At 39.9% G+C, this 19,082-nt stretch overlaps 1 protein-coding gene across 2 annotated transcripts in view; it reads left to right on the top strand.

Moving 5' to 3' along the window:
• The first annotated feature begins 17 nt into the window (after nt 1–17).
• CRYZ (crystallin zeta) overlaps nt 18–19,082 on the top strand; it is a 36,505-nt gene continuing 17,440 nt past the window's right edge. For both annotated transcript variants that reach the window (XM_043575290.1, XM_043575291.1), the window contains exons 1-5: nt 18–128; nt 5,481–5,597; nt 7,040–7,192; nt 10,992–11,155; nt 15,905–15,956. In XM_043575290.1, coding sequence (XP_043431225.1) covers nt 5,487–5,597; nt 7,040–7,192; nt 10,992–11,155; nt 15,905–15,956 — 480 coding nt within the window. In that variant the 5' untranslated portion in view covers nt 18–128; nt 5,481–5,486. The remainder of the gene's footprint in view (nt 129–5,480; nt 5,598–7,039; nt 7,193–10,991; nt 11,156–15,904; nt 15,957–19,082) is intronic.

Raw genomic sequence — 19,082 nt, 5'->3', positions numbered from 1 at the left:
GTCTGGGGGCGGGGAGAGGCGGACGGACCAGGAGGAGCCAGCAAATGTAGAAGACGCCCAGGTCCGTCCCCTTTTTTGTGGAATCTGAGTGAGCCCTCGCAGAATTTGCTTCCCCTCTCTAGAACCGGGTAAGTGGTTTTAAAAAGTCCCGTTAGTTGTCCAGGCAGCGGATCTCCCCGCCGCTTGTCCAAAAAGGGGCCGAGTTGATTGAGGTGGCGCTCCTACCCCGCGTTCTGTCCTCCTGAAGAATTTGCAAAAGGAGCTCGTGGCCGAGGACGTTTTCCTCTACGGGCTGCTTGTTCCTCAGGCGTAAATCGCTTGGGTACTTTAACTTGATGGCCGCGACCTCCCGGCCCTGGTCTCCAGTGAGATCCGCGTTTGCGCTGCACCCAGCAGGGCGCCTTTGGCTCTGCCCCCGCCGCCGGGCCTGGACGTGGGCATTCCCGCGGCCGCGCGCGTTGGCTGCGTGGCCCCTGTGCTCAGCCCGGCGGGCAACGGCTTGTCCTTCGTGGTGCCTGCGTCTGCGGAGCTCCAGCCCGGCCCTATGTCGGCTCTGCCATCAGAGCTGCTGTCTTACTGTTGGAGAGAAATGCGTAGTGTTGTGGCCTCCCGTGCCCCGTGGCCCCCACCTGAAATCATTTTCAAAGGCAAAAAACTTAAAGAACACTGCGTAAACACATCGTTTGATGTTCACTTAGTTCCGAGACGAGACTTAACCTCAGTGACCAGGGAATGTGTTAATATTTGAACTGTTGAAAGGCTAAAGTTTGGACTGCCAGCGGGAAAGGTTGTGCAATTCTCACTGAAGCCAGCCGCACGCACCGTGTCTGGTCAGCAGCAACAAATCCCACTGAACTCTTCCTGAACCCAGAGAGCTGCCTGCCCAGTTCCATCCAATCTTTTCTTCCCAGAACGTGGAGGGGTTTGGAATTATCCATTCAACTCCTTCTCCACACCCTACCGTCCCCCTCTTATCAGAAGTGGGCACTGAGATCCAGGCCAGGGGAGTAACCTACAGCCTTCGAGAGACTTTTCTTAGGGTACTTCTATTTTTTTTTTTTTTTTTAGTATTTCTGGCTTAAGACTAATTAAAAAAAAAAAAGGCTTACATAAGTCTTTCTTGATCAACAGCACATTTAGTAATGATTCTCTTGCCAAGTTCTTATTTTTTATGTCTTGCCAACAATTCTTAATTTCACTTAATGCTCTTCTCTCATACTGTGCCTTTGCTCTGACTTTGTGACTTGATCTCCTCATTCCATGTTAACATATATTTCTAACATTTACCCTATCCCTTTAGTTTTTATTGAAACCAAACAATTGAAACAGAGCATAGAAAAGATTTGAGGAAGAATTTTAAATTCTGATTTGCGAAGTATACTTGGCAACTTTTTATAGGTAAAAAGTACAACCAAAAATTAAACCAGGATCCTCTGGTTTAAATTTTATATTTAAATACACTAGCAGGGTAGCAGGTCTGCTGACATGCAAATGATTTAACCTGAATAGTAGAGCTTATTGCGTGCTGGGCATGCTCTGAAGCACTCACCTGTGTGCTCTTGCAGTTTAATCTTCACAGGGATCCTCTGCTAGGGGATACTGGCCCCATTTTACAGATAAGAAAATTATTAGTTTTCCTAATTGAGTCATGTTCTATGTATCAACAGTAGATCTCCCGAACTTCTAGGCATTTGGAAAATTTCAAACTCTGAGCAGATGCCTTAATCATAAAATATGTAATCCTACCTTCAGGTTAGTTGAATTTCATATTTCTAGCTCAGCCTGTCTCAGCTATCATCATTATAAAGTATATTTTTAAGAAATTAAGGCTCCTCTATGCCAACATTTCAAAGGATGAGATGAAAATGATTATACAGTAAAGGGAAGAAAAATCACTTTACAACACTTAAGATAGAGGACTTGGGTTCTCACTCTGCTTTTGTGTGACCTCTTAACCTCTTGGAATGTTTTCTCATCCACAAAATGGATGGTGATTTTATTTCCATTTCTGCATACAATTAAATGGTTGCTTTTTTTTTTTTTAACCTATGGTGAAAATAATTATCCCAATGAACATGAAAGGCATGCTTTGTAGAAGAACTCAAGTATTACAGGGGTTTAAGAATTGTAATTGTTATTAGTGTGTTGTATTATTTTATTCTTTTTATTATTCCTTTTGACTTATCACCTTATGTATTATGAAGCAGATGATGACCCTGTGGGTAGTTGAGGGGGTTTTCAAAGGCAATTTGTGCAGATTGGAGCCTAATCAATCATAGTGGCAAAGGCTCAGTGGGAAATAAGATGGACAGAAGCAAAGTAGAAGACAGCGCTGTCAAGGTTATGCCCTGTCTCCTTACAAACTGGATAGGATAAGATGGCAGTACTGGACAAGGCAACAGGGTCTTCTAAATCCATTATTAAGGATGAGTATCCTCCTTCCTTTGTTCTTTTCTCCCAACTTGGTAGATGTCAAATGTAGCAGGGGAAATGTATGTGCTAGATAATTTTGACAGATCCTATTTCAGGGTAATTTTGCTTTTATTACTGCTGCAGTTCTTTGAGGATAATAATGATAATAATTTTCTGTTGGTGAAAAGGTAGATGCGAGTGTTTGAAAGAAGGAAATAGGTAGGAATTAGGTAGAAAGTGGAAAAGGAGCTACAGATCTTACATAGTGTATGTAGCTGTGGGAAGGAATGAGAGCACAGAGTGAGCAGGAGCTAGGAGGGGGGCTGGGACATTTTCTCTTTGCCCTTTTTATTCTCTGAGGTTAGCACAGTGCCTCGCTTACACTTAATGTTCACAAAATACGTGTTGAATGAATAACAACGTTTGATGTTAATGTGTCAAGGATTCTCTAGACTGAATTCTTTGAGGCCAAGGTCTTGTTTTTATAATCTGAGTCTTACAAATATTTACAATCAAAAGTGATTATGGAATTATAGAATCAAGAGTATTTTAATCAGTAAGAAATTGGAAAGGAGAAAATAGATAGGAAAGGAATAATGATATCTATTATATGTAAGAGTAAACATTTTTGCCAGATTCAGTGCCTGATGCTTGCTGTGTCCCTAGCACAGTGACCCTGAGTGGTTAGCCAGTTTTCAGATGAAGAAGCTCAAAAAAGTTGACTGCCTTGCCCAAGGCCATATGGCTAGTAAATGATTATAGATGGAATTCATACTGAATGCTGTCAGATTCCAAAGCCCATACTCTTACTATAAAACTGTGCTGAAGACAAAAAGGAAAAAAAAAAAAGTTGTGTTCTTATTTCCAGAATGGAAAACTCTGATCAGAGCAACCTTCGTTTGTTGCTGTTGTTTCTGTTTCCTGGTCTTTGCATTTTCACTTTCTTGTCTAACAAATACCCAGCCTGAGTGAAGACCCAAATAGAAATATAGTAGTGAGACTGCTGGTAGTTACGGAGTGAACTGCCTTTTCCTAGTCCTCACTCCACACAGGTGTCACCCTCAGGACTGCCTCACTGCTCTACAGTGACCTTAGGCTTGTGTTGTCTGTCTGCTTCCACCTCCTTGTGTTTGAGGTCTTCCCTTCAGGATGTGTCATTGCTAAACAGCCTTCTAGCAATGGAATATTTACTTACTCCTCTGTGCTAGGTACTATATTGCATCACTTCAAGGGTTTTAAAATGATACAACTTTTGATTAATTAGATCAAGAACTTTCCATTAATAACACTATCCGAATGCTCTTGATTACCTCCTGTACATGCAGTGACATTTTATCATTAGCATGTACTCTAAGTAGCCCTGTGTTGAGCTTCAATATGGTAAAAGTCTGAATTCTTTCAAGTCCTAGTTTCTGCAACTGTTTTTTTTTTTTAATTTTTTTAATGTTTATTTATTTTTGAGAGCGAGAAAGAGTGTGAGCGGTTAAGGGGCAGAGAGAGGGAGACACAGAATCCAAAGCAGACTCTAGGCTCTGAGCTGTCTGCACAGAGCCTGATGCGGGGCTTGAACTCAACAAACTGCGAGATCATAACCTGAGCCTAAGTCGGACGCTCAACGGACTGAGCCACCCAGGTGCTCCTCTGCAACTGTTTTTGATCTTTCAGCTATTCATGGTTGATGAATATAATTATTCCAAAAGTTAGCAACAATGTTCTAGGTGGTGGCAGAATCTAACTAAATACTTGATGTGGTTAATTTCAAGAAATAGTGATAACACACAAGCAAAGTTATGGAGATACAGTCAAAAGCCTTTCATTACATCTCTGTAGGTATGGAAAATTTCCATAATTGCCTATTTTTATTTATTTTTAATTTTAACATTTATTTATTTTTGAGAGACAGAGAAAGACAGAGCATGAGCAGGGGAGGGGCAGAGAGAGAGGGAGACACAGAATTCAAAGCAGTCTCCAGGCTGTGAGCTGTCAGCACAGAGCCCGACGCAGGGCTTGAACTCACAAACCGTGAGATCATGACCTGAGCCAAAGTCAGACACTTAACTGATTGAGCCACCCAGGTGCCCCATTACCTATTTTTATATTCAAGTGTCCTTTACCTTTTTTTAGAGTTTATTTTAGCTCTGAGTTTTCATTTCAATAATAACAGTGGTAGACAAAAATAACAACAGTGGTAGGACAGAAAGGTTAACTGCAAATGACCCTTACAATTTATAAAAGATTACATACAAAGAAGTATTTTTAGTTTTTAATGTTTTCCTCTTTTGTGAGAGTACATGAACTTCACAAAGCCAAGTGTTTCACCATGGATAAATCTCAAAAACTTAATGTTGAGAGGAAAAAGCAAGTTGCAGAATTAAGTACAATGTGATCCAATCTAAATAAAGTTTGAGAACATGCAACACAATAGCACATATTTTTGACTAATGAATATATGTGTAGTAGTGGTATGATATCATACTTAGGAATGGGGGGCACCGAGTTTATGGTAATAATCACCTCTTAAAAGGGTGGGCTATAAATGGGTTTGGGGAAGGGTTCAGAGGCTTCAGTTATGTCTATAATGTTCTGGGCTTTTAAAATATTAAGATTTGGTAAAGCAGAGTGGGAAGTAAATGTGTTTATTATAAATACTCTTCATATTTTTCTGTATGTTTGAAATATTTCGTAATCTAACGGAAGGTCTATTTTTCTAATGTTAATAAAACTTAACATCAGCTCCTAAAATTTCTAAGATGTTGCAGCACAAGCTTACACAAAAAGAAACCTAAGATATTATATCATTCTATGTCTAGCCAGATGTTTTTATTTGCATGTTTGATTCCCCTGTTGAAGGCACTGAATCCCTACAGGAAGTAGTATGAAGTATTTTGCTTTGTAGCTGAAGGATTTGTAAGATGAAAGGTTCTTAAACATGAAATGAGATCTGTGTAAGCTCAAGATTTAAATTGTTGTTTGAAAAATTGTTTGATCTACCCCCTCCAGGGGAAAAAAAACATAATGGTAGCTTAGATGCATATGACAATACATAATTTTTTTTTCTTGGTATCTAGGTCACCATGGCAACTGGACTGAAATTGATGAGAGCAATTAGAGTTTTTGAATTTGGTGGACCAGAAGTGCTGAAACTCCAGTCGGATGTGGCAGTACCAACTCCAAAAGACCACCAGGTAGATATAATGACATAAAAACAGGCAATAATTACACTGAGTGTGAGTCTCCAGCACATCAGTTTAATGTCCAAAAGAAGCAGACTCACAATAATTTGTAAAAGACATTGAATTAGGACAGAGTTTATACTGATGATATATATGAGGTCTGACAAAGAGAACGTAATTATGACAGTTAGTGAGGTAGATCTATGAAAAGGAAAAATATCCTGTTACAAGAAAATTGTTGAAGTTGGGAATCATCTATGCAGTGCAGTAATTGATTTTTTCTGGATAAAATCATAAGTATTGTTGAACAAGTTATTCTATTACAAACTTCCATGATTTCTTTTTTGTGCACAGTAGGAAAATAATTTTCTTCTGCATACATGCTTTTCCATATATGATTTAAGGGAATTTAAATGGAGAGTTTAATCATTTCCTGTGACTTTAACGATATACTTTCTCATTAAAAATTATGTATTTTTATTACTGCACCTTCCGTAACTCTTAAGTCTCATTTCCTTAACGAAACTTGAACCTTATGAGTTTTTACAGTTTGGCCATAACCTAGCTTTAGAGTTTCATTTCTTATTGCTCCTTCTCAGTAGACTGTGCTATAACAAGCAGCATTGTCTGGTCTCCCCAGAGGATTGTCTGGTCTCCCCAGGAGTCCCTTTCATTCCTTCTGTCTTTGCACATACTATTCCTTTTACCTGAATTGTCCTTTTTCTCCCATTCTGAAAGAATGTCTACTCTTCTTTTAAGGCCTAGCTCAAATACTGCTTTCCTTGGAAGGCCTTCTCTTATTCTTGCACCAGAAGTAATCGTTAGGTATTAATTAAGGTAAAATTAGCTTCTGTGGTAGATGTAACCTCAAAATCTCAATGGTTCAACAATAGAAAATTGTTTCTCATTCACTGCATTGCAGAATTCTAAAACGTTTGCGGGTGACTCTTGAAAAATGATTTAGGGACCCAGGCTTCCTCCATCACTGTGGCTCTGTCACCCTCAATGCCTGTCTTCTGAGGTCCCTTCTAATGAAGGGGTGAAGGCACAGTGAGGATTGCCCAGAAGGTCTTTATGGGCCAGCCCTGAGAGTAGTTCTCATCATTTTGTGCCCAAACTCGATCATTTGGCTCCTCATAACTAAAGGCACCAAGAAATAATATTCTTCCCACATACCCAGGAGGAGGAGGAGATAGGTTTGATGAGCACATAGAGATTTGTGCCACACGACTTCTTAAATATTTCCACTACTATTTTCCCAAAATGTTTTGCGCACATAAACCATTCTGTCTTATCTTTTTATTTATATGTTGGTTTACAAAACTGTAATGTGAACTTGTTGAAGGCGAGGTTTCCCCCTCCATTTTTATAGCTCCCATAATCTGTATAGTCCTAGCATAATGCTGAATGAATGCCTAGTGTTTTGTTTTAACTAAAATACATTGGCGTTGCAGGTTCTAATCAAGGTCCATGCATGTGGTGTAAACCCAGTGGAAACATATATTCGTTCTGGTACTCACAAGATAAAACCACTCTTACCCTATACACCTGGTTCAGATGTAGCTGGGGTAATAGAAGCTGTTGGAGATAATGCATCTACTTTCAAGGTATTACATTTTAAATTATTTCTATTTTGGCGAAATATTTTTCTTAAAATATTTTGACATAGCTTTCAAATGTGTCTGTATATAAATCTTTAAAAGGCCCATTACAGATTAGGAGTTTACTTGTTGTGATGAGCACCAGGTGACGTACAGAAGTGTTGAGTCACTATACTGTGCACCTGAAACTAATATTGCACTGTATGGTAACTATACTGGAATTTAAATTAAAAACTTAAAAAAATAAATAAAAGTCCCCATTACACAAGTTCTGCCACTTGGGGGACTCCTCTATTCAAAAAAGAGATTACCTCTTGTTTAGGTGTCTTCCTTGTTTGCATTTTTGGGGACAAGTGCTGGGTAAATTCTGTATCTTCACTTCCCCTCATAGAATTCAACTGATCCTTTTGATGTAGCAGAAACATGTAAGAAAGAAAATAAGCAAGGAAATTATACTATTTCCTAACTCTCGATAAAAACAAGCCTAGATGATGTTTCATTCCTTTTATAAATTCAGTTTCATAGGATAAAGGGAAAGCTAATTCTTTTGAATAATGAGTAAAAGATGAAAAAAATGCAAGGTCAACTATACATTTTTAGAACTCTGACTCAGATCAAGGTGACTGAGTCAATGAAAATGTTATGATCAGGGCTTTTGTTATTTATATGCCAAAAGAAATATAAAACACAGATAGTATATTCATGTCCCAGCACCTTTTCTCATAATTCCCTGACCTGCTCAACTTTGGCAGCACATTTACCAAAATTGGACTGAGACAGAGAAGATTAACGTGGCCTCTGCACAGGAAGACCGTCAGATTCCTACAGCTTTGTACTCCTCGGCCTGTGGCAGTCTGGCTTCTGCCCCCATCGCTCCACTGAAACGATTCCTGCTAATGTCACTAATGGCCTCTCTATTGCTGGAGTTAATGGGGCCTTTTATGTCATTATCTCTCTTGACTTCTCAGTGACATTTGACACTCTCAGCCACTTACTTTTTCTTAATTTTTTTTTTTCTTCAGCTTCTATGACATCATTTTCTCCTGTCCTCTTCCCCACTTCCTCCTGGACATTGTTTTTCAAGCTTGTTTTTCTCTGGATAATCCTCAAATCTTAGTGTTGCCCAGTGCTCTTGGCCCCTTACTTAGACCTCTGCTTTTTGTATCCTGTACCTTCTTCACAAAGATCTCATGCACCCCCATGGTATCCATTATCACATATGATATCTGTAGCTTAGAATTGTCTATGAAACTGTGGACCTGTGCTGTCTAATAAGGTAGCCACATGTGGCTATTTAAAATTCTTATTAAAAATTAAAATAAAAAAGTCAATTCCTCAGTCACAGTAGCAACATTTCAAATGCTGAATAGCCCCCTGTTTCTAGTGGCTACCCTACTGGACAGTGCTGATATAGAACATTTACATCATCACAGGAAGTTGTGTTGGAGAGTATGAGACCCACATAGTCAACCCTTGGTAACCTCTTACTCAGTATGTCTAAAACTGAGCTTATCTTTTGTCACGTTAGATCTGCTCCTCTCTTGTGTGACTGTTTTGGTGACTTCTGTGCTTTGAGGCATATCTCTTCACTCCCCCCACTCAGCTCTCCCTTACTAGAACTGTTTTCTCTCTTTCCATTCCCACTGCCTATAGGCCAGGTTATTCTACCTAGTCCCTTACCTGGATATCTGTAATGGGTATTTAACACCTGCCCTCCCTCCTCCTCCAGTCAATTCTTGCTATATAAAGGGTGTTTTCTAAAATGTAATCGATTGTTTTACAGTTAATTCTTAACATTAGTTCCTTGCAGATTTCAGAGTATTGCTGAGACTGCTTATGTTGTTAGAGAAGATATTTCATGCTCCTTTCTAGTATCCTTCCATTCTTATCTCTATTCCTTCTCACCTGGTAGTTTATTTTTTAGTAAAGCTGCTCTTCCCTGCATACCCCACGCTCGCTCTTCTCTATCTTTTTTCATATTGGTTCTGCCGCTTGGCAGAATAAAACTGAAACTTATAAGCATAGGTGGACGAGATTTTACTCTCCAGCTTTAATTCCTTTCATTTTATCCCTGAAACTATTACATTCTGTATGTTAGACTACTTACTCATTGGGCACAAATGCCAGCGATTTCTCAACACTTACTCCTGCCACTGTTCCTTTACTTACTTTGTTTCCCTCACTCATAATGACTCTTCTCAGCTTTAGTTTTTAAAATCTTGTCCTATTCTTCAAGACTTACCTTAAATATTAGCTTCCCAATGAAGCTGTTTTTTACTCCTTCTACTTAGAAATAATCTCTTTCTTTTCCTGCTACCCAGCTTTGATGGCGCATCATCTTTGTCTTGCATTGTAGTTACTCTTACCCTTTTCTTTTCTGTCATCCTAGAGTTTAAGATGCTTTTAGTGGGGGAGGGTGTTTTGTTATTAATATCCATCACAGAACTCAAAAAGTACTGCTTTCATAGTGAATTCCTAGAAAATATTTGAATTATATTATAAGGAGTACAACCTCTTTTTAAGCTGTAAAAAAATGGTACTGATCTTAGTACAGTCATATTTGACCATTTGCAAGTGACACTGTTAAGTAGTGAGGCTTGTCTTTGACTCCTGGATGCCTTGTGAGGCTTTTTTGTTTCTATCGCACCGCATAGTGCTGTTACTTTTTCAGATCTCTTTTTTATAGTACAAATTTAAGTATACTGAGAGTTATTGCCTTAAAGTTGTGCTTCTTCCAAGGAATATTTTACATTTTTTTTTTCAAGAAAGAAGAGTTAGGGCAGGTGTTTACAGTGATAGGCTAATTTCCCTAGCATGCAGGTCATGTTGGACAGGCTTGAATGCTTGCATAGTGCCATACCTGACCCTCAACTATACATCCACTGTTCAATAGCAAGGACCCAGCAGAGTTTACTGAAAGTCTACTGTGTTTCTGGTGCTGTAACAAGGGAAGAAGCCTGTTTCGGCTCATTTTACCATCAGGATCCACAGATAGTTTCTTGTGCTTGGTGTATGCATGAAAAATGAGGGGGAACATGTAGAAAGGATTTAAAACAGGTATTTAGTGTGTGGAAGAAACCTTACGTTTTATTATCTCCCTAGTATACCAGAGGGAAAAAATGGTTTTATTAACTGCCATTTACTAACTGCTTAATCTGAGCAAATTATTGAACTTCTTTGTCCCTCCCATTTCCTCATTTGTATAGTGGAATTAATCTAAAGTGGTGATAAGAAAAGTACTTACCTCACAGGCTCTTGAGAAGATCAAATTAGACAGTACTCATTAAGCACTTAATACAGTGTCTTGCACAGTAAGATCTCAATGAAGATTAGTTGTCTTCATGTTATACCATTCTGGAGGTTCTCTTTCCTCTTATTTTTTCTGTTTCCTTTAATTTTTCTTCTTTGTTTCTGCGAATAAAACCTTTAAAAATGTTCAGGGGTACCTGGGTGGCTCAGTAGGTTGAGCATCCAACTCTTGATTTGGCTCAGGTCAAGATCCCAGGATTGTGGGTTGAAGCCCCACATTGGGCTCTGTGCTGAGCACGGAGCCCGCTTGGGATTCTCTCCCTCCCTGCCTCCCTCTACCCCTCTCCCCAGCTTGTGCTTTTTCTCTCTCTCTAAAAAAAAAAAAAAATTTTTTTAACCTTCAGCATTTTGAAGCTATTTTTACAAGACCCTAAGATGTAGAAAGCAATACATAAATACTTATTTGTTGTTATAATGGTTACATTATGAAGGATTATACCCATTTTGACATAATTTTTAATCCCTGGTGCATTTATTAATCTCTTGCTTTCCCCAGAAAGGTGACAGAGTTTTCACTACCAGCACCATCTCTGGGGGCTATGCCGAGTATGCTCTTGCAGCAGATCACACTGTTTACCCACTGCCAGAAAAACTGGACTTTAAACAAGGAGCTGCCATCGGTATCCCATATTTTACTGCTTATCGAGCTCTGCTCCACAGGTAATAACATACACTGTCGCTTATACTGCCAGTATTGCCCTCCTTCCTGCCATGCGTCCATGTATCCGTCTCTCATATTTGGTTACCATTAAGTATTTATGGAGTGGAAACTATGCTAATTTGGGAGATTATTCTAATCACTGGGGATATAAAGAAGAGCAAAACACTGTCTTTATCTTTAAGATGCATCTGACAGTCTAGTAAGAGAGATAGACATAAGAGTAATATTATTGATGTATAATATGGAGGAAGTACAGTGGTGTAGATGTGCATAGGGATTTGTGGGATCACAAGGGATGTAACAGTGGTGATGAGATAGGGCTTCCTGCCAAGACGTAAGGCTTGGATTATTTTAAAGTCCTGGTTCAAAAATCTTTGTTATCTAGCCCTAGAAACTAATTGCTGCAATTTAAAAGTATAGTACCCTAGACCCACTGGTCAGCTTCCATGGTGGGGATCTAAGAATCTCCCTATATTTTTTTTAATTTTTGCAAATGTTTATTTATTTATTTTGAGAGAGAGAGAGTGTGTGTGTGAGCAGTGGAGGGGCAGAGGGCAAGGGAGAGAGAGAGAATTCCAAGCAGGCTCTGCACTGTCAGCATGGAGCCCAATGTGGGCCTCGAACTCCCGAACCATGAGATCATGACCTGAGCCGAAATCAAGAGTCGGATGCTGAACCGACTGAGCTACCTAGCTGTCCTTAACACACACACACACACACACACACACACACACACACAAAGATTTTATTTTTAAGTAATTTCTACACTCAGTGTGGGGCTTGAACTCACAACCCCGAGATCAAGAGTCACATGCTCCACTGACTGAGCCAGCCAGGCATCCCTCTGAGAATCTGTATTTTCATCAAATTCCCTATGTATTTGAAAAAAAATCAGAAGGGGTTATCCTGGGGAAGGATAGTTCGGAGCAGGGAGGGAATTCTAGACCATAGGAATAGCCTAGCATCGGGGGGAAATCTTGATATTTAAGGAGAGCTATAGCAGTTTGGTTTTGTTGAATAGAAGATATCAAGGCAAAGAGTGGCATAGAATTAGGCTAGAATATAGTCATTTCTCAAAAAATGTTAGCTATCACATGGAATAGATTTCATATTATGAAAAGCAAGATGATAGAGCTCGCATATTGGTTCTGTAAGGGATTGGGGATCATGAAATGTTTCATTCAGGAGAGATACTGTCATATGAGTATTTTATTAAGATCACCTGTCAGCTATGTGAAAGGTGACAGGATTTGGTGACAGGAATGGAGAAAGAGATAGGGGGGTATTATGTGAATATCTCTTAGGCATAATACTTACGGGCCAGAGTAGAAAAGGTGGAGAGGAAAGGATAACTATTGGAGGGTAAAATCAGGTTTATTTGGTTGAGTGTTTGCATGTGGACAATGAGAGAGAAGAGGAGCTTATGGATACTTCCAGCTCTTTAGCTTGGATAATGTTTAAAGAAAAGGAGGAAAAAGTGTCAAATGGAAGCTGAGTCCAGTTTTGGAGTTGAAACCAAGATAGGCATCGTAATGGAGAAGATCAGCAACCTGTTAGGTGAAAGTCTGAAGCCTGAAGGCTAAACATGTAACCGAGGGACTGTCAGCCTGTGTGTGGGAGCTGATGAGATGAAAGTGACTGAAAGCCTTCAGGGAGTGAAGTGCAGGGGAGTGAGAATAGAACCTTTGAGAATATCAGCATGTAGGAGTATAGTGAGAGGTAGGGACAGAGTCCTAAGAGACCAAAGGGAGTGTATGCCAAGGCCAATACTGTTTTGTCCTACGACCAGCCCTATGACCATGGTCCAGTTACTTCCTTGCCTGAGCTGTAGTTTACTGATTTGAAATATGTGGATAGTAATAGCACCTACCTCCTAGGGGTGTGGTGAGAACTAAATGAGGTAACACTGGTAAAGATCAGCACAGAGTCTGGCGCAGAGCAAGTACTCCCATCAGTGTTGGCAGTGTTAGGGACAGTAGTTGATGTTGTTACTAAGGAGGGAAGCTAGCCATCAAATGTAGCAGCGAGGTGTTTGGGGAATAAAAAGAACAGGCTTCGCAGTGAGGAGGTGATTGGTGACTTGAATCAGGTCATTTTCAGTAGTGGTGAGACAGAAGCTTGAGTGAGTGGGCTAGAGAAGGAAGCAGAAACTGGTTCCTTGAATGGAGGTAGGGAGGGAGGAGGGAGCAGAAGAATACTCGAGGACAGTGTGGGGACAACAGGATTTTCTAAAGGTTGGGCAAGAGTTGAACATGTTTATAGCTGAGAAAAGATCTAGCAGAGAGGGGGCGATGGAAGGTTTGGAAGAGAGGGTGGAGTGGCAGATGGAACCAGATCCTGCAGAAGGCAAGATGGAAAGGACTTAGGACATATGTAGGGAGATTGGCTTCAGCTATCCGAAGGACAGCTCATCTGCTAAACCTATAAGATGTGAAAATGGCATAATTATGGAAAAGTTTGTGGGTAGGGAGGTGGAGTGTTGAAGGAACTCATATGTGATTGCCTCACTTTTCATAATTAAATATGCAAAGTGATCTTTTGAGAATCAGAACTGAAGTGACACCAAAATGCATGGTCATGTGAGTTTTTTTTTTTTTTTTTAATAGTACTAAGCCATTTGGATAGATTATCAAAGAAGTTAGATTTTAGCATTCATCTAGGCCTGGAGTACTAGTGGCAAAATGGAACAGTGCAAAGGAAATGAGAGCACTGGAGAGGAAGAGAGGGAGGAGTTGGGGTAACCTACCTCAGGGTCCAGCTGTCCAGCAAAGGAAGCGAGGCCAGGAGCAACAACTGGGCAGAAACTGAATAATTGAGAGATGCCAGTCTCTGGGAAGTGGAAAGAAAATTGTTGAGAGAATATGGGCTTACAGAATTAGGAGAGGAGGTTGCTGTCATAGCATTGGTTATTAGGGTCTGCTATTTCTCAAGTGGAATGGTTGAGGGAAGTTACCAGGTTCAGCCTTGGGAGAGAGTGGCCAAAGGGGAGGAAAATTCAGGGATTGTGATTCAAGGTTTTCTTCCCAGGGAATGTTGAAACTTTTTAGATTAGGGTTGGTTTTGCGTGGGAGAGAAAGTCTGTGTGCCATGTACTAGTCTTCAGTGACTGGGAGGGAATAAGGGACAGCATCATGGAAGGCCAGGCCAAAGCTCCAGCCCCTGCCGTGACCCCCAGGGGGAGATGACTGTATTCGTCAGGGTCCTCCAGAGGAGCAGAAAAACAGAATTTGTGCATACTTACGTATGTGTATACATACACATATGTATATATATATTAGAGATTGAGGCAGGGAGATTGCTCTGTGGAGGCTTGGTGAGTTTAAAGTCTGAGAGGGTAGACTGGCAAGCTGGAGACCCAGCAAAGAATTGCAGTTCAAATTCAAAGTCAATCTATGGGCAGAATCCTTTCTTGCTCCAGAAGCCAGTCTTTGTTCTATTAAAGCCTTCAGCTGATTGGAAGAGGCCCTTCACAGAGACATCCAGAATAATGTTTGACCGAATATCTGGCCCCATGGCTCAGGCCAAGTTGACACATAAAATTAACCATCACAGTGACTCTGTGCAAGGGTAGAAGGATCAGAGCAGTGGGCATCCAGAAGAGGGTTAGCCTGCTTTTTCACCACCCCACCCCAAGCCCAGTGGTTTAGGGAGAATGTGCTTTTAGTGTTTGAGGGCTTGTTTGTGAGTTTTTTAGAAACGTTACTTGGAAAAGTATTTCATATCCCACAGTATAACGTTAGTTATTCTTTCTCTTACATTTATTTGTGTTTTACTTTTTAAAGTATCAAAGTGTTTTGGTGATAGTTATCTTAAGTTTATCATTTCAGACTCTCCATTTAACTCACTGCCCTCAGTCTCCTTATCTCTAAGCAAGAGTATTGGGAAAAGCTTCATTTACTGCTCACAATTGCCATTTGTCGGCTGTTAGCATAGAGCCTTGAGCAAGACCCAGGGTTATTTTGTTCTCACTGCTAGATGTCTGACCACAATGTCTGTACGGTGTGGCCACCCCTATTGTTCTAGGAAGGAAGAGATCTCCTGAGAGTCAGATCTGGATCATAGAACAGCTGCTGGATTGTGACATTAGCACTTGTCCATCTGGAATAATAAAGCATCTCCTGTCTGTCTCGCTGCCTGTGCCTTATTTTTGGTATAATAGAAAAGTAGTAGTATGAACCAGAATTAAAAAGAATGTGTCATTTCACCAGAGGATCTAGACATTTTGGGGGTGACATAGAAACCTTTGTGACAGGATTTATCGTACTTCTTACTCTCCTACCATGCCAATTCAGCGTTGCTCTCTGAAATGAAGGCTTAGAGGTTATACAACCTGATGTTCAAAGGCACAGAGAAGGAAAATGTTTCCTTAAATAATCTGACTTCTGTGTTTACTTGGACATTACCCCGGGCCACAGAATAACAATTAGGCTATAAAAAGCCTGTTTTGAGACACTTTCTGGGGGAATGAATTCGAGAGACAGGCATGCAGCGCGGTGCCTGGCACATAACAGATTCCCAGTAAACGTTTGTTGAATGCATAAATGAATTTAAGGTTGTCTTTTGTTTGTGGCTCTGAAGAGCCATTGTTTGATCCTCTAAAACCTGGAGAAAATTTGGGGCTGTAAAGTAGAATGAGCTTCCTATTTGGGGAAGTGTTAGCTGAACTGAGGGTAGAGTTTTCTTAAGAATGACAAACTCCTGGGTTAATTAGCTTCAAAGTGAGGTGATGATCATGCCTTCTTTTGCAGTGCCCGTGTGAAAGCTGGAGAAAGTGTTCTGGTTCATGGGGCTAGTGGAGGAGTAAGTATTTGTTTTTTAAGTTTATTTTTAAATGAGATTTTGTTAATGGGTTTCACATTATATTCCGTTTAAGTCATTTTTAAAAGCCAAATTTATAAACATAGTCAATATTTATAGTCAATAAATATTCCTTTTTGTAGTAAAGCTTTTTTTAAGTTCTATCTTCTGAAGGTGATTCCTTGTCATTAGTTTAGCATTTCTTGGTTAATAGATTCAACAGACCACCCCATTAAAAATGTGTGTATTAGGTTTTCCACCTGTGTTGGGTGTGGACCAAGATAAACTGGCTTTGTTTTTGCCTTCAAGTAGCCTATGTTATAATATATTTATTTAGAATTTGAAACAGTTTTTTAAAGTTAATGTTAATTCCTTATTCCCTTAGATAAGGAAACTAAGGTTCGTTAAAGCTTTACCTGCATTGCCCCAGACAGCACTGCAAAGCTGCACTGTGAATCCTGAGGCCCTTCTATCTTCCTTCTACTGCTCGCCCGCTGCGCTTTGATGACATTCATGGAAGGCACAGTGTACGGCTGTGTCCTTAACTCCACAACCCGTGGCTTAAAATGCTAATGTGGGGAGGTGGGGAGAGGACGGAGAACTTTAAAATAAGCCCTTCAGTGAAATAACCCAACACCGGGCTGTCAGAAGCTTCTTCAAGAAACCGGCTGTCAGTCTGCCTCTGAGGAGCTTAGAGGAAAAGTTAGAGCTCTGAGGTTGGAATTTAACAAGAAATCCACATGACCTCTATCCTTCATGTAGAGGCTTTAGAAATTTTGGAGATGAGATTTCACATTTTTAAAATACAGGTCCTGGGGCTCCATGGCTAACCTTGGGGAAGCTGGTTAACCCTTTCAGAGCATTATGTATTCTGCAGAGTAAATCGACACAAGTAACCTATTAAAAATGGCACATTGTACCCAGCATAATGAGTGGCATCCTGAAAATGTGAATTTATGGCTAAAGGTGGCCAGGTGGTACAAACAGAGAATTCAGCCCATTGTGTTTCTGTTACTTTAGAGAGATGAAGCACGAGGTACCACACTTAGCTTCCTGTCTACCTCAAATAGATCAATTCTGAAGGATATCACAGATCAGACTATTTCCTGAAAAGACCAAGAATGTCTTTTGGGGGCTTGAGAAAATATGACAGATATACCTTGTCAAAACTTCCCATTGCATACCTTCACTGAAGAGGCTATTTTTGGGTTAAATTAAATTTCACCCAAAATAAAGGATCTGTCAAACATGCATTTATTTAAATTGCTTTGGCTTTGAGAGAGCTAACCTTGTGCTCTGTATAAAAGAGAGAGGTTTCAGTAGGAAGGGGAGAGAAGAGTTTAAAGAAAATCTTTTTATTCCCTTCACCCTCTTATAAAAAGCTCAGTCGCTTCACCATGATTTTTTTTTTTTTTTTTTTTTTTTTTAAGGCAAAATCCATACTGTTCTCTGAGCTGGCTGAGTTTGTTAAATCCTTGGCTGGCAGGGATAGGCTGGTGGCCTGGTGTGTGAAGCGCTTCTGATCCTCCCTGCCCTACCACAGGGAAATAGTACTGGGTTTTGTCTTGCTTCTGTTTGTACTTTCTGTCCTCATTTAATGCAAATTCCTTTGGGATTATGGTGTGTATTTAAAATGGTGTGGAATTTATGAACACGATTGTTATCCAGATATGTTGGTGGGGAGTGCCCTATTTTAGTGTCAGCAAAGTAAATAGAAGAAAAATAGTTGACACATTAATGGTATATCATCTATCAAAGGGGTATTGCTGATATAATTGTTGACAAGAATAAAGTAAACAGTACCTTCAGAACAGCGATTAGGTGCTTCTTTAAAGTAGAATATAAAGAGATATATTTACAGTAAGTTTTTAGTATAGGTGCAGTTTTATTACAGGCCTGTTTTTTTTTTTTTAATTTAAAGTAGCAAATCAATAGTGCTAACTCCATAGTATAATGTATTTCATGGAATTGAATGTCTCTCTCATCAGACAGTGAGTTTTTTTGTTTGTTTGTTTTGGTTAAATCAAACAAATCCCTGCCAAAACCCAACAGAGTTCAGGCTCATCACTCCCATATGCCATACAATCTTTAAAGTCCATTTCAGGCCTGGGGAGTCTGTGATTCTGTTACAATTTTAATCAGTTTCTATCATCATTTTTCATTTAAACTCTTTACTGTCATGCCTAGTCCATGATTTTACCTTCCTCTTAATCGTTGGTTATCAGCGATGGGTGGTTTGGCATCATCTCTTTTCCCCCTCGAACATTTGGCGCAGTGTCTGGGGACATTTCGGTTGTCACTGGATGGAGGGCTTCTGGCCTCTAATGGGTACATGCTACTCTACACATCCTTCAACATACAGGATCGCACCCACATCATAGAACTGTCCAGCCCTGAATGTCAATAGTGCTAAGTTTGAGAAGCCCTGCTCTAAATGTACGTGACACTTATTTGTGCCATTCATAGATCATGTAACCAAACATAGATTTCCTAGCACTGTAATTTAAATAATTACTTTTATCCATATTCCTAATATACGTTTATTTCTCCTTTATCCTAAGCACATTTATGTAATGATCTAGTTACTTCGTGCAATCTGTGGCTCTAAATACCATCTCTAAACTGATGAATCTCAAATTTATATTTCCAGCTCCATATGCTTATTCAGCTGATTACTACACATTTTCACTTAGGTGAGCAAATACAGCTCAGCTTGCTCAGAGTGAGTCTTGATACTCTTACAAACTTGATTCTCTGTACTCTTCCTCAGCCCTATTAATCTACCCAGTTAACCCGGCCAGAGACCCAGGAGACAGCCTTGACTTTTCTCTGTGCCTCACTTCTCGGATGCAGTCCATGAGGAAGGTCCATCTTACTCCTATCGCCACTCCCCTCTTTCTGTCTCCCATATAAAATGTTCTTTTTATTTATTTATTTATTTATTTATTTATTTATTTATTTATGTATTTATTTATTTATTTTGAGAGAGAAAGAGAGAGAGCACATGGGAGGGGCAGAGAGAAAGGGAGAGAGAGAGAACCCCAGCAGGCTCAGCGCTGTCAGTACGGAGCCCAATGTGGGGCTTGAACTCAACAAACTGTTAGATCATGATCAGAACCGAAATTAAGT

The sequence above is a fragment of the Prionailurus bengalensis genome, chromosome C1, assembly GCF_016509475.1.
Source record: "Prionailurus bengalensis isolate Pbe53 chromosome C1, Fcat_Pben_1.1_paternal_pri, whole genome shotgun sequence".
Classification (NCBI taxonomy): Eukaryota; Metazoa; Chordata; class Mammalia; order Carnivora; family Felidae; genus Prionailurus; species Prionailurus bengalensis.
This window is presented reverse-complemented; position numbering and strand designations above follow the sequence as displayed.